Source organism: Lynx canadensis, chromosome C2 (genome assembly GCF_007474595.2).
Source record: "Lynx canadensis isolate LIC74 chromosome C2, mLynCan4.pri.v2, whole genome shotgun sequence".
NCBI classification, from domain to species: Eukaryota; Metazoa; Chordata; class Mammalia; order Carnivora; family Felidae; genus Lynx; species Lynx canadensis.
The window spans coordinates 52302711-52330132 of NC_044311.2; the positions used below are offsets into that span (position 1 = coordinate 52302711).

The window sequence follows — 27422 nt, forward strand, 5'->3', positions numbered from 1 at the left end:
GGGGCGCCTGGGTGGCGCAGTCGGTTAAGCGTCCGACTTCAGCCAGGTCACGATCTCGCGGTCCGTGAGTTCGAGCCCCGCGTCAGGCTCTGGGCTGATGTCTCAGAGCCTGGAGCCTGTTTCCGATTCTGTGTCTCCCTCTCTCTCTGCCCCTCCCCCGTTCATGCTCTGTCTCTCTCTGTCCCCCCAAAAAATAAATAAACGTTGAAAAAAAAAATTAAAAAAAAAATTATTGAGTTAACCTCACCTTAGGAATGGGATGCCTAAAAACACTTGGTGATTATAATTTATCAAATTATCATCAGGTGAAAGCATTTTAAGACTGAAAATAGTAAAATCTGGGGTTTTAAAATTATTTTTGTGCTTTCTAAACAGTTTTATAAATTCTAGATTTCTAAATATAGTAAATAATGTTTTAGGACTATAATATGTATACTTTTTTAAAAGGTAGCTTTTGCTTGCCTACTAAATGTGAATTTTTCCCCCCAGTGCTCTCAGGTTTTAAGGAGGTAAGTTCCTGGTTGGAACTGAAAGTACTGTGTAGGAATTAATATGCCCAATTAAGGTTTGTTTTGCAGCTCTTTATTTAACATAATGTCAAACGTACAAATATGTTTCAGAAAGAATAAAAAGAGCTCTCATATACACTTTATCCAGATTCACCGATTGTTTACATTTTTGCCTCATTTGCTCATTCTCTGTCTCTGTCTCTCAACACACTTTTTTTCTGAATCATTTGAGAGTACATGGCGGGCATCAGTCCCTTTACATCTAAATGTTTTTGTGTATATTCTGTAAAAATTTTTTTATGTAGCCACAGTACAGTAATCATAATCAGGAAATTTAGCGCTGATACAATATTATCTAATCAGCAGCACATAGTCCCAGTTATGTCATATAATTTCCTATTTGCATACCAGCCACCTTTCCCCTCCATCAAAGACCCAGTTCAGGGTCATGCATGACCATTAGTTGTCATGTCTCTTTTGTTTCCTTTAATGTAGAACAGTTTCTCAGCTTCTCTTTGTCTTTCATGACCTTGACATTTTTATTTATTTTTTAATTTTTTGTTTATTTATTTTTAGAGAAGAGAGAGAACATGTGAGAGTGGGGAAGAAGGGCAGAGGGAGAGAGAGAGAGAGAGAGAGAGAGAGAGAGAGAGAAAGAGAAAGAGAAAATCCCAAGCAGGCTCCTTGCTCAGTGCAAGCCTGATGTGGGACTAGGTCTCTGCACTTTGAGATCACAGCCTGAGCTGGTATCAAGAGTGCTTAACCTACTGAATTACCTAGATGCCAGGCCCTCTTGGCATTTTTAAAGCTATATAGGCCAGTTGTTTGATATGTCCCTCAATTTGGATTTGTCTAATGTTTCCTAATGATTATAGGTTGTGCATTTTTTCCCAGGAATATCACAGAAGTAATGTTTTGTCCTTTTCAGCACATCCTATCAGGAATCACAGGATGTTGGTTTATTCTATTATTGGTGATGGTAACTTTGATCATTTGGTTAAGATCCATTCAAAATTTGACTTGGCAGCATAAAGAGAACTTTTATAGTGGTTTGATTTCTAAGGCACACACTCTTGTCTGAATAAATTGCTTGCTATATTTTCTCTGTATGTATTACCTGTTCCCCATTTGGCTTGTTTGTTTAATATTGGTGAAGAAATTAAATGAATACAATAACAGATTTGTATCATTCTACTTTATCAGTTTGGGGGGGGTTATTTCTACTTGATTTGCTTCATATTCTTTATAGTTTGCTTATAGACTGTGTTGGTAGATGATACTGTATTTTATAACTTACCTAAAGAGTTGTTATGATACGGAATTTTAATTTTTTTGTTCTTTCATGTTTTAATATTTTCTTCCTTTTTTCATGTAGTGCTGAGCCCTACTTATTTATTATCCCCATTGTTTCTAGCTCTCTACCAAATCAAATCTGGAATATTCCATTATTTGTATACTCCTGTTAGATAAATTTTAAATTATGAATGAAACAAATACAAAAGCATCATGATATTCCATAAATATATGGTTTTAAGAATTTTATTTTAAAGTGAGAAGGACGGTTACAAGTCCGTTACTCTGCTTTCAGAAACCATTCCTGAAAGATTAGAACGTATCCTTTTCAAGTACTTGACGTAAGAGAATTCCAACCTCCATTTAAAATCTATTCAAATACCTAACACACTCTAGAAATGCTTTTCTGTTAACTGACCTAAACCTGCTATCCTATTTTTTGTTTACTTGTAGTAAAGATGAAGAATAACTAGTTATTATTCTTGTCTAACAATGGCTTTGAAATTATTAAAGCCCACATCCTGAGTAAATTACTTGCTTTCAAAGATACCATTTTCTAGTTCTCTAGTCAGATGTGTGACTAACCTGTGGCCATCATGCCACTCTTTAGTTAGAAATTCAGAATTGGATAAGGACCATGGACCTTTTATTTATTGACCTCAACTTTAATATTATTAAATTTACAGTCATCCAAGCAAAACCCAATAATGCATTATTTCTTTTGAGTGGGAATATTATTGAGATATGCTGACAGTATTGGAGTTTTGTATAAAGTTGAGCTGCAGAAGAAAGTTTGAAAATCAATAGTTTTATATGTCATAATTTAGTTTTTCACTTTGCATTTTTCAAATTATTCAAGGGTCTAGTTCTTTATTGTACTTTTAATATAGAGTTGCTAGTAACTTTTCAAGCACATATAAAGTTCTCAGTGAAAGAACAAAGAAATCTGAAAAATAGTAAAATAACGTACAAAAAGACTGATTAAAATAAGGCAGTGAGATATTTCTTTACCCATTGACTAACAAGTCGTTTGTTGTTACTTTCCCTTTTAATGTTTTCAAATTTTAGCACTAATGGTTTAACTCTGTATGAATAGAAACGTGATTGAAAACAATTGTCTGTTTTTAATTTATTATAGGTTGGCTTTATACAATTTTGCCAGCATACATTTACTAAATTCTTAAAATATTTTAGTCTAAAATCTATGGTAGAGGTGTATGATTTATGTTTAATTTTGGAAGGTGTAGGATGTATGTATTTTAAAGACCAGAAATGGATTAGAGAAATAAAGTCATAATGAATTCAAATTTTAACGCCCAGTTTAAGTAAACTAAGGTTAATAAATTTTGTCATGTCTAGTAAAATATTCCCATGTCTCTTGACCATTGATTTCATGTTTTCTTATCAAGTCTATTTTACAAAAATAAATACATATCTGGGATATTGTAAGAAAAGCATGTTACTTAAAATCAAGTATTTAAAATGAAATTGTTAACTGTAAACATGTAAAAATATATATGTTACATATATAATATAATTATTAAATATATATAAAGCTCTGGGTTTCTGTTTTCAGCATTGGTGCTCTGGAAACAACATGTAGAAGTGAATTATGACTTAAATTTCTAGGCCTGCCCAGTATTCTGAGTTAGTATTCAACTTTAAGAATGAAGTCATGTTTTAGCTTATGTCAGGGGAACAAGGCACACGGTTTAGATAATCATACTGCTCAGACAGGTTGGCAATCACTAAATTAAACTGTCATGATGCAGTTTGGTTAAATGACCCACTGATAACCAAGTAATCACAACACTCTCCATGGGAATCTGGGTTCAGTAACTCATGGCTATGTACGGAAATCATGCTTATGTGACAAATTTTTGCTACCAATATAGCAACACTATTTTAAATGTTTTTACTGTTCTTGGAGTGGCATTTGATGAAGTTTTGGGCTGTGACCTCAGTTATTGGAACAAGAATATATACTTCTAGTTGGCTGCTTAAAAGGCAACAATATTGATTAACGGAATGAATAACATAAGATGGAACCAGAATTCAATATAAAAGATTGTAGCTTTCCCGTTCTTCTTTTTTTTCTTTTTAAGCAAAGTGATTATCTTAAAAAAAAAAGACACCCACTGATTCTTGCAAGTGAAAAGGAAAAGATACGAAATCTTTTTCAACATTTCCTTATCTTATTATTTGGGCCGTGATTTTATCATCATCAGAGTAGACTCAGATATTCCCATCAAAGTTTTTTCTTATTAACGGGCCCAGCTTTCTATACTGTCCTAAAGTTAGTTAGTTAATCTTACTAGGAAACAGTTTGATGTCTTTGCAGCTACTCTTTATTATTTTCTTGTGACCACAGTTCTCTTGTTAATACCGGGTCTGAAGTGATGACCAGGATTTTAGAAATTGATTATTATGAGAGTTAAGAAAAATGTTTGGAATCTACAGAGTTAATGAAATAACTCTTGATCATCTAAATATAATACAAGACCTTGTGTAGTGTATCATAGTGAAAAAAAGTTTCCTGTTTTATATTTAAGAGTATTTTAATTGAATCTTAATGCATTTAAGTTTCTGCAAACCATTATTTTGGCATTCTTTTCATGATAAATACTATGTATTTAGAAAAATCAATATTAAAATTTAGCTTCAAAGAATTCATGAAGCGAAACATAATGAAATCTTGATATATTATATACAGAAGACAAATCCCCAATCATTTCTTTTTATGCAAATGAATTTGATTTAGACATAATTCCCCAACATCACCATGAATTTCCATCTGTGTAACCCTGATGTTCTTAAGCAGTCTGCAGTTACCTCATGCTCTGGGCTATATTCACTCTGCATGTATGGAAACTGTGACTATCTTAACACTTTAGATGATGATATGAATAACAATTGTTTGTTGATTTTATTCTCTATCTCCCTGGATAACCTGCTGTCTGCAAAGGCTGAATAAGTGGCAGATAGCTTTTGTCATCCCTTATCCAAGCTGTACACTTGTAAGGAAGAGCAGGGATAATCGCCTCAATCTAATTAGGGGTTAAAAGAGGCCATGACTGTGATGTGGCAGTGAGACACCTTACTGTAGCAATCCTGTTTGCATTAGAAAAATAAGGTTGTCATATTGATTATTCAAATTGGCTTATATTGGCCAAGGCTCAATGGTTTGTATTGCAGCTGAAGCAGTTGAAGATCCCAGCTATTCACAGACGACCTATGCTATAGCATATATTGTATTGTGGCTTGTTTGCTAATTTAGGGTTTCAGGAATGAAGACGAAGTTTAATCAGGCGATTTAAAGGTTAAACTGATCATGAGAAGTTAGCTTCCATTTTGTGATAGCAATGATTATGTAAATTTTGAATAAGTGAAGATCTAGTGACATTGTAAGTCCCTAACTGAAGATATTATATATAAAAGCATTATTTAGTCTGTTGTTGATGCATGTTTTGGTATTAATCAAAAGGATGTAGCTTGTGTTTCCTGTTTCCCTTCTCACTTCTCTTCAACCTGTCCTCCTTTGCCTCACTTGAGTATTCTGGACTTTGGGTATGTTCTGAGAACGGAAATAGTGGAAAATAGAGACAAGTTTGAAAATTTCTTGTACAAATCTTTAATCACTCTTTCTCAAATGTCCTAGTTAACTGTAAGTCCAGCTAAGTTACTACACATGGATGGCCTGTATTTTGATATTCATATGAAATGTCTGTAGACACTGAATACTTTTTGCGCAATCTCTATTATAAAACCTATTTTTAAAATGAAGAGTTAGTATAATAGTTCCCTCTAGTAGTAGTGAGTTATTTTGCTTTTTGCTTTCTGCTTTTTGAGTATCACATTGATTCATGGGATTTTTATTCAACATATTTCAATTAGTTAGAATTGTTATTTTGGTGCTTTTTGATGCTCAAATTGTAGCAAGTTTGGTCTGTGTGAACCTGGATTGTCTCCTGTGTCCCTGTTAGTTTGAAATGGTTCTTTACATTTTGTTTCAGTCTCAGACTGAAATTTTTTGTTCCAGAGCCTGGAATTAACCATTTATCCAAATAACCTTGGCTCCTTTTAATCAAGAATGGTATTTAGAAATCAAAATAGGATGCTACAGGGATGTCATTTCTTTAGTTTAATGGACAGAACTAGAAAACATACACTGTTTCATTGAATCTAAGATGTGGTCAATTGTAATTTTATATACTGCTAAGAAAGAAAACACTGCCAATTAATTTTAAGACACCGTCTAATGCAAGATGCATCCTCATTACAGATATGTTAAAGTAGTTTTCAAAATGTACATCTTAGATTCAATGAAATATGGTATACTAAATCATGAATTAATACGATTTTACTTTGAAATTTGTTGTTACAGGATTTTAACTTAGTTTATACATGTATTTTTTTCTTTTTCAGTGCATGTGTTCCTAATATCATTAGCATAATTATTTATTTGCTTTATTGTACGGTATACATGAAATAGTTTTTTATTTTTTAATTTTTATTAAAAATTTTTTAAATGTTTATTTATTATTAAGAAACAGAGAGAGGGGCGCCTGGGTGGCGCAGTCGGTTAAGCGTCGGACTTCAGCCAGGTCACGATCTCGCGGTCTGTGAGTTCGAGCCCCGCGTCAGGCTCTGGGCTGATGGCTCAGAGCCTGGAGCCTGTTTCTGATTCTGTGTCTCCCTCTCTCTCTGCCCCTCCCCCGTTCATGCTCTGTCTCTCTCTGTCCCAAAAAAAATAAACGTTGAAAAAAAATTTTTTAAAAAAAAAGAAACAGAGAGAGACAGGGCATGAGCATGGGAGGGGCAGAGAGAGGGGGAGACACGGAATCTGAAACCGACTCCAGGCTCTGAGCATCAGCATAGAGCCTGACACAGGGCTCCAACTCAAACCGCGAGATCATGGCCTGAGTCAAAGTCAGACGCTCAACCGACTGAGCCACTCAAGCTCCCCAAAATGGTTTTTTAAAATGATGTTTGTGAGGGGTGCTGGGTGAAGAGCCTGGAGCTGCTTCGGATTCTGTCTCCCTCTCTCTCTGCCCCTCCCCTGCTCTCCATTCTGTCTCTCTCTCTCTCTCTCAAAAATAAACATTAAAAAAATTAAAAAAAATAATGTTCTTGAAATTTAAAAATATTGATACAAAATGTATAAGTAGAACATATCAGAGAATACAGCAGTTAAGTTAGAAAAATGAACCAGCAGTTAAGAATGGTTCAAACTAGAAGTACAAAGGTAACTCAATATTGTGAAATTTGTTAACATTGTTAGCCGTAGTAATAAGTCAAAAGAGTTTAGTGGTATCTACCCTACATTTCAGTTATTTTTGGTAATTCAGAGTTTAAGATCTAGGTATTGTTATGTGATTTTAAAAATAAGAGTCAGGAGCTCCTGGGTGGCTCAGTCGGTTAAGCGTCTGACTTTGGCTCAGGTCATGATCTCACGGCTTGTGAGTTTGAACCCCAGGTCAGGCTCTGGGCTGACAGCTCAGAGCCTGGAGCCTGCTTTGGATTCTGTGTCTCCCGCTCTCTCTGCCTCCATCCCCCTCTCAAAAATAAACGTTAAAAAATATTTTAAAATATAAGTCAAATCATACAGTAAAACACACAGATCTTATGTATACAGTTCAGTAAATTTTAACAAATACCTTCATTGGTAGAACTTGGGTTCCATATCCCATCCCCTTCAAAAATTTCCTTGTGCTCCTTTGCAGTCAGTCCTTTCCCCCAGCCTCCAGAGGCAACTGCCGTTCTAATTTCATTTACAATAGATTAGTTCAGAACTTGATATAACTGGCATTGTATTTTTTTGTACCTGGCTTTTTTGCTCAGTATAATGTGTTTGAGATTTATCCATGTTGTCGCATGTATTAGTAGTTTGTTCCTTTTATTGCTGACTAGTATTCCATTGTGTGAATATACCGCAGTTCATTCTGTTGAAGGATATTTTGGGTTGTTTTCACTTTGGAGCTATTATGATTAAGGCTGCCATGCACTTTCTTGTACAAGTCTTTGGGGAGCGTGTGTTTTGATCTCTCTTGGGTGAATACCTAGCAGTGAGTTTTTAGCTTTTGAGACTAAAGTAGCTATGAACATTTGTATATATGTCTCTGAAGGGACATGTTTGCATTTTTTTTTTTTTTTGGCATAAATACCGAGCAGTGGGTTAGATGGATAGGTGTATAAAATAGGTAGTATGATAAGTGTGTATTTTACTGCCAGAAGGGTTTTGTACAGTTGTTTTAGTTTATATCCCCATAAACAATGTATGTTTCAACCAGAAGTTTCAGTTGCACATCTTTACCAACATTTGGTGTCACAGACCTTTGAATTCCAGCTGTTCTAATGGATTTGAAGTTGTATTTCATTGTGAGTTTTAAGTAGCATTCTTCTGACGACTAATGATGTTAAACAGGGTTTTTTTCTGTGCTTACTGGCTATTTGTGTATTTTCCCTTATAAAGTGTTTGTTCAAACCTTTTATCTATTTTTCAAGAAAAGATTATTTCTCTTTTTATTATTAAGTTGTGAAAATTTCTTACATATTGTGTGTTCAATTTGTTAGATATGTGTTGTGAATATCTTCTCTTGGTCTGTGGCATGTCTATTGATTTCTTAATAATGTTTTTAGATAAATAGTAGTTTTATAATTTGAAGTCCTGTATATAATGTTTTTTCTTTTATATTTACTACTTTGACTCTTTTTCTTACATGTAAAAGCTAGAATCAGTTTGTTACATTCTACAAAAACCCTTGTTGGTACATTGATTGGAATTGCATTGAATCTTTAGATCTGTTTGGTAGGAACTCGTATCTGTAAGATATATTTTACCATTCACGGACATAGTATACTTCTTCATTTATTTAGTACTTTAAAAATGTCCTAATAAAAAACTATTTTTTTCTTCTATAAAAGTCTTGCAGGTATTTTGTAAAGTTTATGTCTGTCTACTTTGTATGTTTATTGTATTTATTGCTGGTATATTTGTCCTATTTGGGATTTGAAGGGAGTTCTGCTAATATTTTTCCAATGAGAATAATTTTGTTCTGGTTTTTGGTAGATATCATTTACTGTTTAACAAGATCGCCTTCTATTCCTAGTTGGATAAAATTTTTTAGAAATTATTTTATTTATATATTTTTATTAAAAATATTTTTACAGTAATTGAAATTATTTTAAAGTTTTCCTCTTTTTATCTAAGAATGTGGTGAATAATAACTGGTTTTCTGTTATTAGTCTGTCCTTGCATTCCTGAGATGAACTCAATTTACTTGTGATGTATTATCTTTTTGTATATATTACTGGATTCATTTGATTTGTTTGTTTATTAATATTTTTTATTTTTGTTCGTGTGTGAGATTTACCTGTAATTTTCCCTCTTGTTCTTTCCTTCTCCAATTTTATTTTATTTTATTTTTATTATTTTTTTTATTTTTGCATTTTATTTATTTTAGTAAGAGAGAGACCACCAGCAGGGGAGAGGGGCAGAGGGAGAGGGAATCTTAAGGGGGTTCCATGCTCAGCACAGAGCCCGACATGGGGCTCGATCCTCTGACCCTGGGATCATGAGTTGGATGCTCAACTGAGTCCTTCTCCAATTTTAGTATCAAGGTTATAATAGACTTGTAAATGTAATGGAAAACTCTAGTAGGGGATATTGATAGTGGAGAAGGCTGTGTGTGTGCGGGGGAGGAGATATATGGGAAGTCTCTGTGCCTTCCACTTATTTTGCTATGAACTTAAAACTGCTCTAAAATTAAAGTCTGTTAAAAAAATGTAATGATGAATGGTCTATCAGTTTCTATTCTTGAGAAGTTTGTGTAGGATTGAAATTATATATGGAATATATAATTGAATATTTGATAGAACTAGCCTATAATACAACTTAGGCTTAGTATTATCATTGTGAGGGGGTTTTAAACTACTTATTCAGGTTTTTTGATGGTTATAGGACTATTAAGCCTTTCTATTTTATCATTTTTTCTTTTTTTTCTTTATTTAATCTTAAATCAGTTTCTGTAAGATTTTATTCTAGAAATTGGTCTGGCAGATTTGTTTTACCTGAGTTTACAAATTTATTGGCATGATATTCTCTTAGCTTTTTTTCCCTCTGCTTTTTAAAATGTTAACACTGTTTATTGTCTCCCATTCATTTCTCATTTCCCCTTTATTGTTTTTATGAAAAAGAAACAAAGAGATAAGCACCCATGTCTTCTTTGAAGATGACATTTTGTGCTAGATTATTCAGAGTTCATTTTTAAAGTATTTCTCTTCCCAAGTATCTCCTCTCCTACTCTGTTTAACTCATTTTGTTTTACACATGCCACACCACATACTATATAATCCTTTTGTCAGTGTTCCAATCATTATTCCTTATGCAGTTTTAAAATTAGATATAAATTATACTTATTCTGTTACAGTAATAAGTGGTACATGTTATACAACAGTTTTTAATGTTTATTTTTGAGAGAGAGTGAGAGAGCAACTGAATGCTAGTGGGGGAGGGCAGAGAGAGAAGGAGATGGAGGATCCAAAGTGAGCTCAGTGCTGATGTCAGAGAGCCTGACGCGGGGCTCAAATTCACAAGCCTTGAGATCATGACCTGAGCCGAAGTTGGACACTTAGCCAACTGAGCCACCCAGGCGCCCCCAACATTTTCTTTTTTTATTTGAGTAGTGTTAGTATCGCTGATGATGAGTGGGAAATGAATAAGAAATGATGTCTTTAGATCTTCCTGAGTGTTCTATTTGATGAGGGTTGTAAGTAAAAAATAAAAATGGTAATAGAATTAGTGCTTTAAGGACAAGACCTCTTGGAGTGTATGTTCCCATCTTATAGACTAGTTGTTACTGATTTTGTTTCTTGGTCAATATCATTTTGTACAAAGTACCAAATGTAATAAATAGAAGTTTATTTGACTTTCGTTTATCACTGTTGGCACATTTGGGCCTTTTTGGAAATATGTGATGGAATATTTAGGATCATAGTGGCTGGGAGAAAAAATCGGGATACTCCGTCTTAACAGTATACAAGACAGTCTGATCAAAAAGAAATTTTCCCATCAAAAATGCCAGTGATACCTAATTGAGAAAATTTAAGAGAGTCAACTACTTTTGCTAATATTGCAGAGCCAAAAATGCTGGAGGACTAATTGAAAACCAACATAGTCTACACTTACACAGTACAGTGAATATTGCCATCACCACAGATGTTTCCACTTGCTGTTATGTAGTCTATTTTCCCCCCACCTCAATCTTAGCTGCTAATGTGCTTTCTGTCACTATAAATTAGTTTATATTTTCTAAAATTTTATATAAGTGGAATCACAATATACATTATGTATTCTTTTGTGTTTGGCTTTTTTCCCTCAGCATTATGATATTGTGATTTATCCATGATGTTGGATGTATTAGCAGTTAGTTCCTTTTGAATGAAAAGTAATGTAGTTTTGTATAAATATATCACATTTTGTTTTTATACTCATCTATTAATAGATATTTGAGTTGTTTTCCATTTTGGATATTACTAAATCTGTTGTGAGCATTCATATAAAGTTCTTCAAGTGGACATATGTTTTCTTTACCTGGAAAGTGAATGACTGGCTTGGTTGGAAGGTTTAGATTTAACTTTTAAGAACCTGCCAAATGGTTTCCTGAAGGGGTTGTATTATTTTACCTTTAAATGACTGGCATATGAGATTCCACGTTTCTCCAGATCCTTGCCAAAATTTGTATTGCTGTTTCTTTTTAATTTTAGCCTTTATAATGGATTTGTAGATGCATCCTGCTTTGGTTTTAATTTTCATTTCCCTGATGTCAAATTATGCTGAGCATCTTATGTTTATTGGCCATTTGTGTATCTATTTTTTGTGTAGTGTCTGGTCAAATTTTGCTCCTATTTTTAAAGTTTTACTGAAGTATAATTTGTATATGGTAAACTGCACATATTTTTAAAGTATGCAATTTGATATTTTTTTATTTCTGTATATACTGTATATACCAATGATACCGTTGCCACAGTCAACACAGTCAAGGTTCGTTAGAACCTTTCCCCTTCATAACCAAAGGCTTAGGCTCCTTTATTATACCCTTCTTCTCTCTCTTCTTGCTCTTTCTCCCACTGGCACCTATTTACTCTAACTGTAGATGAGTTTACATTTTCCAGAACTTTATGTAAATGTAATAATGTGGTATGTATTCCTTTTGTCTGGCTTCTTTCACTCAGCATAATTATTCTGAGCTGCATCTATATTGTTGCATGTATTTTTCTTTATTGCGGAATAGTATGCCTTTGTATGTGTATGAAACAGATTGTTTTCCCAGTTACTTACTGATGGAGACATGTTTTCAGGTTTTGGCTATTATAAAACAAACTGCTATGAAAATTTGTGTAAATGTATGGCCATACTTTCTTTTTGGCAGTAGAAGGGCTGGATCATATGGTAGATTTATTCTTAACTTAATTGCGAGACTGTTTTCCAAAGTGGTTATACCATTATACAATCTTGCCAGCAGCGTGTGAGTGTTCCAGTTATTCCACAGCTTTATTAATACTACATGTATGGGTAATCTTTCATTTTAGACATTTTAATAGGTATGAAGTAGCCTATTAGGCTTTAATTTGCATTTCTCTCATAACTAATGGTATTGAGAATTTTTTTTTAAGTTTTATTTATTTATTTATTTATTTTGACAGAGAGTGAGAGAGAGAGAGAGAGGGCATGAACAGGGCAGGGGCAGAGAGAGGGAGAGAGAATCCTGAGCAGGCTCTGCACTGCCAGCATAGAGCCCGACGTGGGGCTCAAACTCACAAACTGTGAGATCATGACCTGAGCTGAAACCAGGAGTCGGGCACTTAACCAACTGAGTCACCCAGGTGCCCCGAGAATGTTTTCAGTGTTCTCATTTGCCAGCTATATATATTTCTTAGTGAAGTATCTGTCCACATCTTTTGCTTGCTTTTTATGTTGGGTCATTTCCTTATTATTAAGTTTGGAGAGTTCTTTATATTTCTAGATTCAGGTGCTATATCAGATGTATGCTGTAGCTTTTCTTTCATTCACTAGGAGTGCCTTTTGAAGACAGAAGTTTTTAATTTTGATAAAGTTTAGTTTATTCATTTATTCTTTTGTAGATCATGATTTTGGTGTTGATCTAGGAGATCTTTGCCTAGCCAAAGGTTACAAAGATTTTCTATATTCTTCTACCAGTTTTATAGTTTTAGTTTTTACATTTAAGTCTGTGGCCTATTTTGAGATAAATTTTGAGTATGATATGAAATCTGGATCAAAGTTCTTTTTTTTCATCTTGAAAATTTAATATTGGCAGCATATTTTTTCCACCAGATCACCTTTCTTTTTTGGATTGCCTTTTATTTTTGTAATAAAATCTGATGTCCATAAAGGGGTTGGTCTGTTTGTAGGCATTTGGCTTGTTCCACTAGAAGTGCTTGTCTGTCTTGGTGCCAGTACCACACTGTTGATTATTGTAGCATTATAATACTTAGAATCGTGTAGTCGTAGCCTTCATACTTTATTCTTTTTTCAGAGTTGTTTTTGCTGTCTTAGGTTCTTTCCACTACCATATGACTTTTGCAATTATTTTGTCAGTTTCTATGAAATACTTTGCTTATGTTTGATTGGGATTGCATTGAATCTGTAGATCAATTTGGAGAGAATTAACAGCTTAATAATATTGAGTCTTCTGATATGTTAACAAGGTGTATTTCTTCATTTATTGAGGTCTTATATGGTTTTTCCTAGCAGTGTTTTGTAACTTACAGTTTAGAGGTCTCTGACATTTTCCTTTTTCATATTTATCCGGAAGTATTTTATATTTGTGATGTTACTGCAAATGATATATATGTAGCACTTAAAAATTTTAATTTTTGATAGTTTGCTGGTAGTATATGTATATACACTTGAATTTGGTATATTGATCTTGTATCCTGCAACCTCATTAAATTCACTTATCTTTCTAGTTGCTTTTTTATATAGATTCCATAAGATTTTCTGTGGAAATGATTGTGCTGTTTGTAATGAAGACAGTTTTACTTCTTTCCAATCTGGGTGTCTTTTGTTTCTTTTTCTTGCCTGACTCCTCAGACTAGAGCCTCCAATACAACATTGGTAGAAGTGGAAAGTTTGGATATCTTTGTTTTGTTCCTGATATTAGTGAGATAGCATTTACTCTTTTTCACTATTAAGTGTGATGTTAGCTGGCAGATTTTTGGTAAATGCCTTTTAAAGGTTGAGGAAATACTCTCCTAGTTCTTGTTTGCTGACAGTGTTTTTTTTGTTTTTATTTTTTTAAGAAATATGTGTTGGATTTTGTAAAAATGCTTTTTTGGGGGTGATTATTGAGACTATCTTTTTCTTTTATTTAATTGTTAATGTGGTGAATTACATTGATTGATTTTCATATGTAAAGCACTTTTGCATTTCTTGTGGAAAACTCCACTTAGTCATGGTCTATTATCCATTTCATATATTGTTGTATTTAATTGGCTAAAGTTATATTTAGAATATTTACATTTGTTTTCATGAGGAATATTGGTCTGCAGTTTCACCTTCTTATAATATCCTTGACTATATTTGGTATCAGGTAGTGCTGGCCTCAAAAGAATGAGTTGGGAAGTTCTTCTTTCTTTTTTTCTTTCTTTCTTTTTGTAGAAACAAGACTATTTATTACATATGCCATCAAAATAATAATAATAAAAAACTCTTCTTTATCTATACCTGCTTTTTTTTTAATGTTTATTTATTTTTGAGACAGAAAGAGAGACAGAGCATAAGCATGGGAGGGGCAGAGAGAGGGAGACACAGAATACAAAGCAGGCTCCAGGCTCTGAGCTGTCAGCACAGAGCCGGATGCATGGCTTGAACTCTTGAACCATGAGATCAAGACATGAGCCGAAGTCAGAGGCTTAAATGACTGAGCCACCCAGGTGTCCCTCCACACCTGAATTTTTTTGTAGTAATGTCTTATACATTTCCATTTAGAATATTCCTGTATTATTTTAGGGTCTTTATGTTATACACAAGAAAGCAACGTTGACAAACTTAAGAAAAAACGAATTTAGCAAAGGATAGTGAGGGCTCACAGAATTGATACGAGGCTAAAATATCAGGAGTATCTGAGAAAGCAAGAAGGGAATAAAAGTCACAGCACCTGTCTTTTAAGAAGAGCCCACCTGTTCAGAAACTGGTTTGCCAGTTGCATTGCCACCACCACCATGGCTGCTACTCTGAAAAATATCATTTTCAAATCTGCATTCTGGCTTCATTGTTATCTTCAAAATTTAAGTCCAGGTAAAGGGCTTTTGATTGGCTAAGATTAAGTTATGTATCTAACTTTCTGATCTTTTTATCTCCCATAGTCAGAGGCATGGAGTTGGGTAGTAAGGATGCACGGAATTATTGTCATGGAAAAACAACATATAACGGGGGAAGAGGTAAAGTTCCAGAAGTAAACTGTATGCTATTAGGAAGGATGTAGTTTCTGGCAGACAAAAAAAATCCCGTCTGATTAATGTCTACTATAAACCCTTTTCCATTGTCAGTTATGAGTTCCATTCACATTACCTACTGTTTACTCCTGATAATATTACTTTTCCTGATATAAACTAGTCTGGTACTAGTTTTGTGTTCCTGGTACTGTTAAAGTGAAATAAAATAGCTTGGCTTCCTAGAGGGGATAGCCCTAAATATCAGATGCGTTTCTGTAGAAACATTGGGTTAGCATCTCACTTCAATTCTGCCCATCGTCCCCACAGATTTTCACAGAACATATTCCATGAAAGGAATTCATTAGGCATGAACCTGAGGGCCTAAGAGTGTCAAGGTACCTAAAATTCTTTCGCTGCTGCATTATTTAAATTGAATCTATCTAGGTGTCACTTAGAAATGGCATTTGGCCTGGATATTTCTTCGCAGAACAGTTTATAACTAAAAATTAAATTTCCTTAATGGAGAAATTAATTAAAAAAATTAGAGAAATATTGTTATGCATGTTATCTCTTTCTTTAGTGAGCTTCGGTAGTTTTTGTCTTTTAAGGAGTTCGTTTCACCTAAGGTATTTAATATATAAGCATAAAGCTGTTCATAATAGTCCCTTTTCATCCTTTTAATATCTGTAGAATCTATACTGATGGTACTTCTTTCATTTGTGTATTGAATAATTTTTCTTTTTTTCTCATCACTCTGGCTAGAGCTTTATCAATTTTATTGCTTTTCTCAAAGAATCAGCTCTTAGGTTTATTGATATCTTCTATAGTTTTTCTGTTTTCTGTTTCATTGCTTTCCACATTGAACTATATTATTTCCTTTTTTCTGCTTATGTTGGGTTTAATTTGCTCCTTTTTTTTTTAAGTTTCTTTTTTAACAGAAATCATGCTTCATATTTCATGGCCATGTTAACATCTACGGTGTCACAGTACCACCACACACCCCCCTCATTCAACCTGTTCTTCTTTGTGCTCTTATGGCATCCTGTATATGCATTATTTTGTCTGCCTCCCTGTCCTGCAGTTGTTGGTTTAAAGAACTGCCTTCCCAGAGGATTTGAAGGAAGGACGCATATTGGCAAAGCTGTAATTTTCAGTGGTCCACTTGGTGCCTCAAACCTAGGAGATGCACAGAGGAATGTATATAAGTAAAGTCAATGTAAGATGTGTGTTTATTTTAAAAAGTTGGCAAGACAGGATGCTGCATTAAAAAAAAAAAAATCAAAAAGGAAACATCAAATTCAACTTAAAGGAAAAAAACCCAGAAACTGAGAAAACAACAAAGCAAATCAACTCCTAAAAAAGAGTTCTTCATCTTGGTGATCACATTTATTGAAAGGGTTGGAAAAAAATAAAAATACTCTTTAGCTTAAGAATTTTTGAGTTATCTGCAAATCAACTCATTTCAGGAGTGGAAGAATCCTTGGTCATTTCTTAATGTTGCAATTAATGCAGGTTTCTCTTTTGAGTGTCTTCTACATTTAAAGAGGCAATCATACAAAGTCTCCTATATTCCATAACACGATAAATTCTTTGTTTCAGCCAACTCTTAATGGAGGGGCAACTAGAACAACACCATCTCCCTGGACAAAGAGCATCGGAATATTCCGTTTTGTTGATTTATATACCTCCTTGTAGGTTTCCTCATCAATTTCTATGGTAGTCATAGTCTCTTCCACATCTCCCAATATCATATTTAAATGCTGGTCATAAGCATGTAATCTGCCTCGAAGCTCTCTGTTATTTTTCATTTTCACATAAATTCGCTCATCCAGGCTGAGCCTGATGAGATCCAGGGGCTCCTCTACGGTGTTGGTAGTTTGTTGCTGGTCCAAGTCATCTGCGCCATGTTTCAAACCCTGAAGTTTCTTAAGGTATAAACTGAGGCCATTGCTTTGAGACCTTTCATCTTTTCTCATATAAGTACTTAGTGCTTTATATCTTCTCCTTTAGGAGCATCCACAGGTTCTGATATGTTGTGTTTTCATTTTCATTCAGTTAAATAATTGCTGATTTCACTTTGATTTATTCTTTGATCAGGGTTACTTAAAAGAGTGGTATTTATTTTTCAAATATTTCTGGATATCTTTTTATAACTCATTTTTTATTTACTTTGATTATGCCAAAGAGCATACTTTGTATGATTTGAATCCTTTTAAATTTATTGAGATGTTTTATGGCTCAGCATATGTGCTATTTTAATGAATGTTTTGAAAACTGCTTCTTCTGCTTGTTCTTATATGGGGTGTCTTGTAAATGTCAACTGGGTCAAGTTGGTTGATAGTGTAGTCACCTCTGTCCTTGCTAAAGATTTTTCTCTTTACTTAAGAAAAAGGAATTGAAATTTCCAAGCATAATTCTGGATTTGGGTGGATATTTTTGCAATCCAATACACACTTTTAAGCTTTATTCTGGGTTGCAGTCAAGTTCCTTGGAGACAATTTGGCCTCTTAGGTCTCGCTATTATGATTCGATAGGTGGGTCTGGAGCAGTACTCAGTCTAGCGCTAACTATTCCTCATAACTGAGGTATGAACTTGATGAGTATTCTAACAAATGCCTGTGAATTACTAGTTTTTCCTGTCTAGCTTGTTGGAGCAGCATTCTTTTTCACTTTGAGCATCAGGTTCTGATCTCCATTTCTTTGGGATGGTGTTTTCTTTGCTTCTTGTACTTGCTTTACAGGCATGTGCTATTTAGTACTTTGCTGAATATACAAAGGGGATTCTCGATAGATTTTTACAGTTCTGTCTATGTGCTCTGTCTCCTCTCTTGTCCTCTGTCCTGTGAACTCTAGTTGCCTTAGTTTCCATGGAATCTCAGCTCTGACTCCTCAAATCCAGAAATTGCCAGGCTCCACCTGGGTTCTCTCTCCTTGTGCTGTGATCTGTAGTGATAAGCCTCCATTCATTTGTTTCTTGTCTCTCAGGAATCACTGTTCTTTGTTGCCTGATTTCCAATGTCTTGTAAATCTTTTTTTTTTTTTTTTTTTTTTTTTAAGAGAGAACGCAAGTGGGGGAGAGTGCTAGAGAGAGGGAGACAAAGAAAGAATATCTTAAGCAGGCTCCATGCTCAGCATGGAGCCCCACATGGGCCTTTATCCCATGACCCTGTAATCATGACTTGAGCTGAAATCAAGAGTCAGACACTCAACCGACTGAGCCACTCAGGTACCCCCTTGTAAATCATTTTTTAAAAACATTTTGGTTTTGTTGTTGTTGTTTTGACATTTTGTTTTGTGATTATTTCAGAGAGAGACACAGAGTATATTCCTTTTTACTCTTAGAGTCTTCTGCCCATTTTAAATTTTATTCCAATCTCCCATGTGTTTTTTGTTGAGCAAAAGCTATTAACTTTGATAAAGTTCCAATTTATTAATTTTCTTAAATCTTGATATTTGCTTAAACCTTCTCTACCTCAAGGTCACAAAGATTTTCTTCTAGTAGTTTTTATAGGCTTGGTTTTTCCATTTATGTCCATGATTTATTTTGACTTATAAAGTGAGGTAAGCTTGATGTTCTTTTTTTTTTTTTTTTTGATACAGGTAGCCAATTACTCCAGGACCTTCTTTCTTGATTAAATTCGACTGATACCTTGATACTGTAGCAAAAATCCACTTCTCATATATGTTGGGCCTTTTCTGGTCTCTATATATTAACAATACATAATCTAATCATCACAGCACGATTACTGTGCCATTGAGCAAATGATTTTCATAGCTGATTTACCAAAATTAATAGCTTTTGTTCTTTGAAAAACACAGAAGTTCATTTCTCTGTATTTCATTTGTTTTCTCTTTCATTATTGCCTGTTCTCACTTTTTTTTTTTCTGATTTCTATTCACTTGAGGTTTATTTTGATCTTATTTTTCTAGCTTCAGGAGGAAATTTTGATCATTAAAACTAGACCTCTTCTTTTTTTTTCTAATAAAAACATTTAAGGCTATAAATTTTCTGCAGCACTATTTTTAGTTAGATATTTTGGTCTTTTATAGATGTTTTGTTGTTGATGAATTTTAATTTTGTTGTATTCAGAAAGTGTACTTCATAAGACTTAGTCTTTTGAATCTTCTGAGATTTTTTTAATTGTCCTACAGTTTATCATATAATAGTGAGTATATTGCAGTTGTCAGGCATAGTGCTGTATAAATATCAGTTGGGTTAAGGTGGTGATATTATTGTTCAGGTCTTCTCTATAATTATTAATTTCTTTCCTTGTTAAATTGACATATGTCAATTTCTCCATGTAAGATTCTGAATTCTTCGTTTTCTGTCTTTAATTCTGCATGTTTTTGCTTGATAGTTTTTAAAGTCTGTTAGGAAGCATATATGCATTTGTAATTGTTATATTAGTTTCCTACAGTAGCCCTGTTATCATAAACTGTCTTTTTTTTTTTTTTTTTTTTTTTTTTTCAACGTTTATTTATTTTTGGGACAGAGAGAGACAGAGCACGAACGGGGGAGGGGCAGAGAGAGAGGGAGACACAGAATCGGAAACAGGCTCCAGGCTCTGAGCCATCAGCCCAGAGCCCGACGCGGGGCTCGAACTCCCAGACCGCGAGATCGTGACCTGGCTGAAGTCGGACGCTTAACCGACTGCGCCACCCAGGCGCCCCATAAACTGTCTTTTTTGCATCTGTAGGAATCCTTGCTTCCCTGGTCTGTTTTGAATAGTATTAACCTATCTATTCTAGCTTTTTTATTCTTACAAGTTGCATAACATCTCATTTTTCTAGTTTTTTCATTCAGTCTCTGTTTTTCATGTTAAATTTGGCTTCTTTTAGATAGCCTATGTTTGGATCTTATTTTTTTTTTTTTTTATACATTTGGACTGTGCCTTTTAAGTGAATGGTTTAATCCATTTTTACCTAATACAATTTTGGGTATGGTTGTATTTATCTCTGTAATTTTCCTTATCTTTTTAAAAATTATGGCATTTTTCTCTCTGTTTCTTTTTTTTATTTTTTCCACCCATCCCCGCACTAACCTCCCCTCTGGTAATCACTAGTCTGTTATCTTTATTTAAGAGTCTGTTTTTTGTTTTATCTCTCTTTTTTTTTTTTTGTTCATTTGTTTTGTTTCTTAAATTCTATATATGAGTGAAATCATATGGTATTTGTCTCTCTCTGACTTATTTCACATAGCATTATACTGTCTAGGTCCATCTGTGTTAATTGCATGTAGCAAGAGCTCATTTATTTTTATGGCTGTGTAATATTCTTTTGTATATATATGTATGTGTATGTGTGTGTGTGTGTATATATGTATTTGTGTTTATGTATATATACACTTATATATGTATATGTACATATGTATATACACCCACACGGATCACATCTTCTTTATCCATTCATCTATTGATGAACACCGGTTGCTTTCAGATCTTGGTTTTTGTGAATAATGCTGTAATAAACACAGGGGTGCATGTATCTTCTTGAATTAGGTTTCTTGCCTTCTTTTTTCTTGTTACTCAAATAATTTTTAGTATTTAATTTAAATTTCCTTATTGTTTTGAAAATATATTTCCTTGTATTGGTTTCTTTCATTGCCCTAGAGATTACATCTTTAACTTTTCCCATTAAACTACATCTTTAACTTATTACATTCTACTTCAGTTATCATTCTACTTATTCTAAGAAATAGTATCTTTATTTCATCTTCAATTTTGAATAATAGTTTTCCTCTGTATAGTTCTTGGCTGATAAGTTTGTTTTTTTTTTTTCCCACATCAAATATTGTTCCAGTGTCTTGACTTTCAAAGTTTCTGATGTGCAGTTAGCCATAATCTTATAATTATTCCTTTATATGATTTATTTTTGCTCCCTGGCCTCTTTACTGTTTTCTCTTTATCTTTGGCTTTTAGCACTTTTATTGTCATGCATGTGGGAGTGGTTTTCTTTATGTTTAGTTCACTTGTTGTTCAGTGAGTTTTTTGACTATGTAAATCAGTGTTTTCCACCAAATTTGGGAAGTTTGGGAGCATTATTTTTAAAAATATTGTTCATTTCTTCCTCTCCTCTTGGTATTCCACTTGCCCATATGCTGAACCACTTGCTCTTATGCCACAGATCTCTTGAGGTTCTATTCATTTTCATTAATTTTATTTCTCATTGTACTCCAGATTGGGTAACTTACATTAATGTATCATTAAGCTCACTGATCTTTGTTTTGCTTTTTTTTACTTTCAGCTTGAGAATTTTCCTCAGGGGAAAAAAATAGTTTCCATGTCTCTAATGAGATTTCCTATCTGTTCATTCATTGATACTATTTTTTTCTTCAGTATTTGAACAATTTGTGACAACTGTCAAGAAATCTCTGCCTGCTAAAACTAATATTTAGTTTACTCATAGTTTCTGTTCACTTTTTTCTTATATGGTCCACACTTTATTATTTATTTGCATGTCTAGTATTTTTGACTTAAGATTTGAACATTGTAACCACTCTAGATTCAGTTGTGTTCTTTGGGGAGTATTTTATTTTGTGGTGTTTTGTTTTTGTTCTTTGCTTACCTTAAACAGCAAACTTCCTCTCTTGACTGTAGGCAGTATCTGATATCTCCATATACTTTATGGTTTCTACTGCTGCTTTTTAAAACTGGTTTCATGATCTGTTCTGTTCCTCTTTTGTTCCTTGATTGCCAGCCAAGACTGTAGATTGAGATAGAGCTCACTCTGTCTGCTTTTCTTCTATAGATGATTCTCTAATTTTCAGCTGCTCTACCAGTTTTACAATTTATACTTAGATGCTTCAAGTCCATTTTACGTCAATTTTCTGCCAGCAGAGATGCAATCAGTTCTTAGTTCCAACTGATATAACGAAATTCCACAGACTGGATGGCTTAAAAGCCATTTATTTCTCATATTTCTAGAGGCTGGGAAGTATGAGATCAAGGTGCCAGTATAGTTGGTGTGTAGTGAGGGCCCTTTTCCTGATTTGTGGATGGCCATCTTCTTCCTGAATCCTCACATGGTGAAAGAGGGAGGGCTCTGGTCTCTTCCACATCTTATAAAGGCACTAATTCAGTCATGGGGAATCTGCCCTCATGATCTCGTCTAAACCTACTTATCTCCCAAAGTTCCCCACCTCCAAATGCAGTCACACTGGGGATTAGGGTTTCAACATATGAATTTTAGGGAACACAAACATTCAGTCCATAGCACACATGTTTGGGGGACTCATTCAGTTTCAAAAAGCATCAAGTGTGTACATTTTTCTCTGATCACTACCTACATTTTTACTGGATTCCCTGAAAAATTTCCCTAAACACTAGTATGTGTAGTTTACTTGTCAGAACTTGGTAGGTTATATTCAGGTTTGGGCCATATTCTGTCTGTGATACTCTTGCTGCTAATATTTCTCCCTTTAAATTTCCTGTGCTCTTTCAATCCTGAATTCGGATTCTAACACCATGAGCTGACAAGGTGGTAGTTTTCTGCCATTATGTTTTTACAGCCACAGATATGATAGTTAGAGAGTGCCCTCATACCAGATAGCCACAAAATGGCAATTCTTTTCATTTCTAAGTGAAATTTTTGAGATTGAACTATTCTCGGTGGCTTTTTGTATTTTGTCCAGTGTTTTAAAGTAGATTTTTTATTATGTTATTCAGTTTTTATAATTTTTAAAAATGTTTTATTCATTTTTTCAGAGAGAGAGACAAAGCACGAGTGGGGGATGGGAATGGAGAGAGGGAGACACAGAATCCAAAACAGGCTCTAGGCTCCGAGCTGTCAGCACAGAGCCTGACACGGGGCTCGAACCCATGAACTGCGAGATCATGACCCTAGCCAAAGTCGGGCACTTAACCAACTGAACCACCCAGGTGCCCCAAATTTTTTTATGTTGGAAGTTTTGCTCCATCATTCATTCCTTCACTATTATTAGAAGTACTCTTAATTTTAATCTTGCAATTGCATTAACACAAAACCTTTAAAATAGAGATACTGTGACTTGAGAGAATTTTTATACTAAAAATTTATTTCATGTGTTTATTGCTAATAGTTTAAAAATGCATGAAATTCTTTTTAATATTTTTTTAAGTTTATTCATTTTTTTTTAGTATATGAAATTTATTGTCAAATTGGTTTCCATACAACACCCAGTGCTCATCCCAAAAGATGCCCTCTGCAATGCCCATCACCTACCCTCCCCTCCCTCCCACCCCCCATCAACCCTCAGTTTGTCCTCAGTTTTTTTTTTTTTTTTAATTTTTTTTTTCAACGTTTGTTTATTTTTGGGACAGAGAGAGACAGAGCATGAACGGGGGAGGGGCAGAGAGAGAGGGAGACACAGAATCGGAAACAGGCTCCAGGCTCTGAGCAGAGCCTGACGCGGGGCTCGAACTCCCGGACCGCGAGATCGTGACCTGGCTGAAGTCGGACGCTCAACCGACTGCGCCACCCAGGCGCCCCTGTCCTCAGTTTTTAAGAGTCTCTTATGCTTTGGCTCTCTCCGACTCTAACCTCTTTTTTTTTTTTTTTTTTCCTTCCCCTCCCCCATGGGTTTCTGTTAAGTTTCTCAGGATCCACATAAGAGTGAAAACATATGGTATCTGTCTTTCTCTGTATGGCTTATTTCACTTAGCATCACACTCTCCAGTTCCATCCACGTTGCTACAGAGGGCCATATTTCATTCTTTCTCATTGCCATGTAGTACTCCATTGTGTATATAAACCATAATTTCTTTATCCATTCATCCATTCATGGACATTTAGGCTTTTTCCACAATTTGGCTTTTGTTGAGAGTGCTGCTATAAACATTGGGGTACAAGTGCCCCTATGCATCAGTACTCCTGTATCCCTTGGGTGAATTCCTAGCAGTGCTACTGCTGGGTCATAGGGTAGGTCTATTTTTAATTTTTTGAGGAACCTCCACACTGTTTTCCAGAGTGGCTGTATCAGTTTGCATTCCCACCAACAGTTGCATGAAATTCTTGAAGGAACATTTATTAATCACATTAGATTTTCTCTTTTGTTTTAAACATTGAAAATATAGCCTCTGAGGCATTTACCTTTCATTCAAAATAATGAATTTATAGCTTTAGAAACGATGGGATCAAAATTGTGGCTGAGGATCATTTTACTTCTCCATCCTTAAGAGACTTTTATTTGATAAATATTTCAGTATTTATGCATAGATTTCTGTGCTGATGTCAGTGTACATAAATTTGGAAGATTATAGTAAAACTTTTTCTATCTGGGATATTAGAAAATTAATTTTTTGGTTTGGATTTTTTGATTTCAGAGATTTTATTCTTTATAGTAGAAACTTTTTTCTTTAATACTTTTCCTGAATATAAAACTAATATATGTTCATTGTAAAATAATTTGAGAATTATAGAAGAGAATTTAAAAAAGCAGTAAAAGTTATCCTTAACCTTGCCTCTTACAATAGACACTTTTTTATGTTTTGGTAACCTTAAACTCTTTTTCTCAGTATTTTTGGTTTTACAAAATTGGCCTACTACTGTATATACTGTTAACATCTCCTTTTAAAGAATATGTTATAATCATTTTCCTAAAACATTACTTTTAATATCCAGAGAACATATTATTCCCTTATGAGAATATACTCTTATTTTAACTTTACTTAGTCGTATTTAGTCTTTAACGTAATATATTTAGTCTTTAGCTCAGACTTAACCAGGATTCCATTATGTAATTAATATCATAGTATAAAACTTTGTTCAAAATTGTTTTATATTTCTCTTTACTTAAGATTCTAGAAGTAGATTGTTTAAGCTAAGAGTATTTGTTTCTTAGCTCTACCTTGTAATGGGTTTGGTAATTTATACATCAATAGCTCTGTGTGAGACTTTTCATTTACCCACAACCACTTACAAACAAGGTATAATCTTAAAGATAGATTTTGTAATTACACTAGGCAAAAAATCACAGATATTTTATTAGGTTGATTTTTATTTCTTAGATATTATTATTAGGGTTGAACATCTTTTTATAGAGTCATTGCTCATTTATATTTATTTGATGAATTGCCAGTTTCCATTGTTTATTATTCTCTTTGTGTTGTTTGCTTTTTTAATATTACTTTTATTTTTTAGGAAATCTTTATGATTTATTGATATCAATTTCAGATTGTTTTAGATAAGTTTAAAATATTCAAACATGTTATCAAATGATATTTAGAAAATTATTTCATTATTTTACCTTACTCTGATTGTGATAAGCTAATACAATTAATATTAGGTTACCATGCATGATAAACAAGAATCATTGATGAAGTTATATCATATTCTTAAAATTTGAGACTTCTAAAATATATCATTTCTACATGTTTATTAAATTTCTCTCCCTTCTTTCTTATTCATTTGATAATGAAGTTTATTTTTCCCCAACTACCATGTGTTCTAATATTTTCAGTAGAGAGCTTTCTTTTTTTAACCAATTTTAAGGAGTTATCTTCATGAAGTACCTTGTTTATTCTTTGAATACTTGGAAGATTTTCAAATAAGAATAACAATAAAGTAACACATTTCTTGAGCTTTAATGTAATTTATGAAGTTTTTTTTTAATGTTTATTTTTGAGACAGCAAAAGAGAGAGAGTGGGGAGGGTCACAGAGAGAGGGTGATAGAGGATTCTGAATAGGCTCTGCGCTGACAGCAAGAGAACCCAATGCGGGGTTCAAATTCACAGACCACAAGATCATGACCTGAGCCAAAGTTGGACGCTTAACTGACTGAGCCACCCAGGCATCCCATGAAGAACTTTTGACTGAAGAAAATAAAAGGGAGTTATTTTGGAATGTAAATTTCTTGCTACATAGTCAGCAATTCAGATAGGTGTTTTTGCCAACCTAAAAAATTGTCTGTATTGTATGGTAATAGTAATTTGAATGTTTTATTACATTTTTATTCATTTGACATAATAAAATTTACATTTGTTAGACACACATTATCTGGAATAGATGTTCATCTATTTAAAGATTATAGAGGGTCCAGGTTTCTTACTTCAAAAGCAAAAGTTCTCTCTGTAAATAGCTATTCCTGTAGTTTAAGAATTGTATTTGTGCAAACCAGAATTTTATTGTCAGGTGTCAGTGTTAGTAAGGGGTCACTGCATATATCATTCAGGACATCAGGTTGCTTGTTGGAAGCCATGTGACCCTCCATAAAGCTTTTGTGCTAGACTTGTGCAGTCCCTCAGACACCTCTTCATCACTGTCCCAGTGGTTGATGTGTAGGAGATGTCTCATTCTCCCTGCTGTCTTTGCCAGTGTATTTGTTTCCTTATAGCTAGCTAACCCCGGGGATCTAATGAGGGAAAGAGCTGCAGCAGGGCAGCATACAGCTGAAAGATCAAACATTTCTACCTCCTGAGGTAACGGTGATCCTGGAACCCAACAAAAGGATAGAGTACCCCAGTGATAGGGTGACCCTAGCATCCTCCCTCTGTATAAGAACTGACTCACAATGCTAGGCTCTAAGAAGAATTGTGTTCTACAGATAGCCTTGTGTTTGCAGAGTTCTTCAGGAATTTCTAGCATTGTTGCCAATTGGCTTAAAAAAACTTTTTAAATGTTTATTTTTGAGAGTGTGTGTGTGTGTGTGTGTGTGTGTGAGCAGGGGAGGGGCAGAGAGTGAAGGCGACACAGAATCTGAAGCAGGCACCAGGCTCTGAGCTATCAGCACAGAGCCTGACATGGGGCTTGAACCCATCAACCGTGAGATTATGACCTGAGCCAAAGCTGGATGCTCAACCGACTGAGCCACCCAGGTGCCCCACCAATTGGTTTTAAACTACACATGATAATCATGCATTTCATTCATAATTTATTGATCATCCCATAATAATACTATTTGACAGGGTTTTTAACACCTCTGTTACAAAGGTTATAAAATTTGGAATAATAAAATTTGCTCAATTTGTCATTTTATAATACCATGTAAACTTTTGTTGTATATTGGATTGAACACAAGCCATTTATGATTTAGATTTCCTAGTTTTCTGATATAGCTTAAATTTTATTAAGGACCTTATAAAATATACAGATTCATTATTTTCATATTGACAAATTTTAGTTTAGATACTTTTTTAAAATTTAAGTATTCATGACCAAGTCTATTGGATAATATAAAACTTTCTGAATTA

The 27422-nt window shown here is 34.1% G+C and overlaps 2 protein-coding genes across 2 annotated transcripts in view; one reads left to right on the forward strand and one right to left on the reverse strand.

The window, feature by feature from the left end:
* The window catches only part of RSRC1 (arginine and serine rich coiled-coil 1), a 251919-nt gene that overhangs the window by 141290 nt on the left and 83207 nt on the right, over positions 1-27422 (forward strand). The gene's annotated exons all lie outside the window — the stretch shown is intronic.
* On the reverse strand, positions 16791-17233 carry LOC115523783 (U6 snRNA-associated Sm-like protein LSm3). Its single transcript, XM_032594801.1, has one exon. The coding sequence runs from the start codon at positions 17231-17233 to the stop codon at positions 16853-16855; it is 381 nt and encodes a 126-aa protein (XP_032450692.1). The 3' UTR covers positions 16791-16852.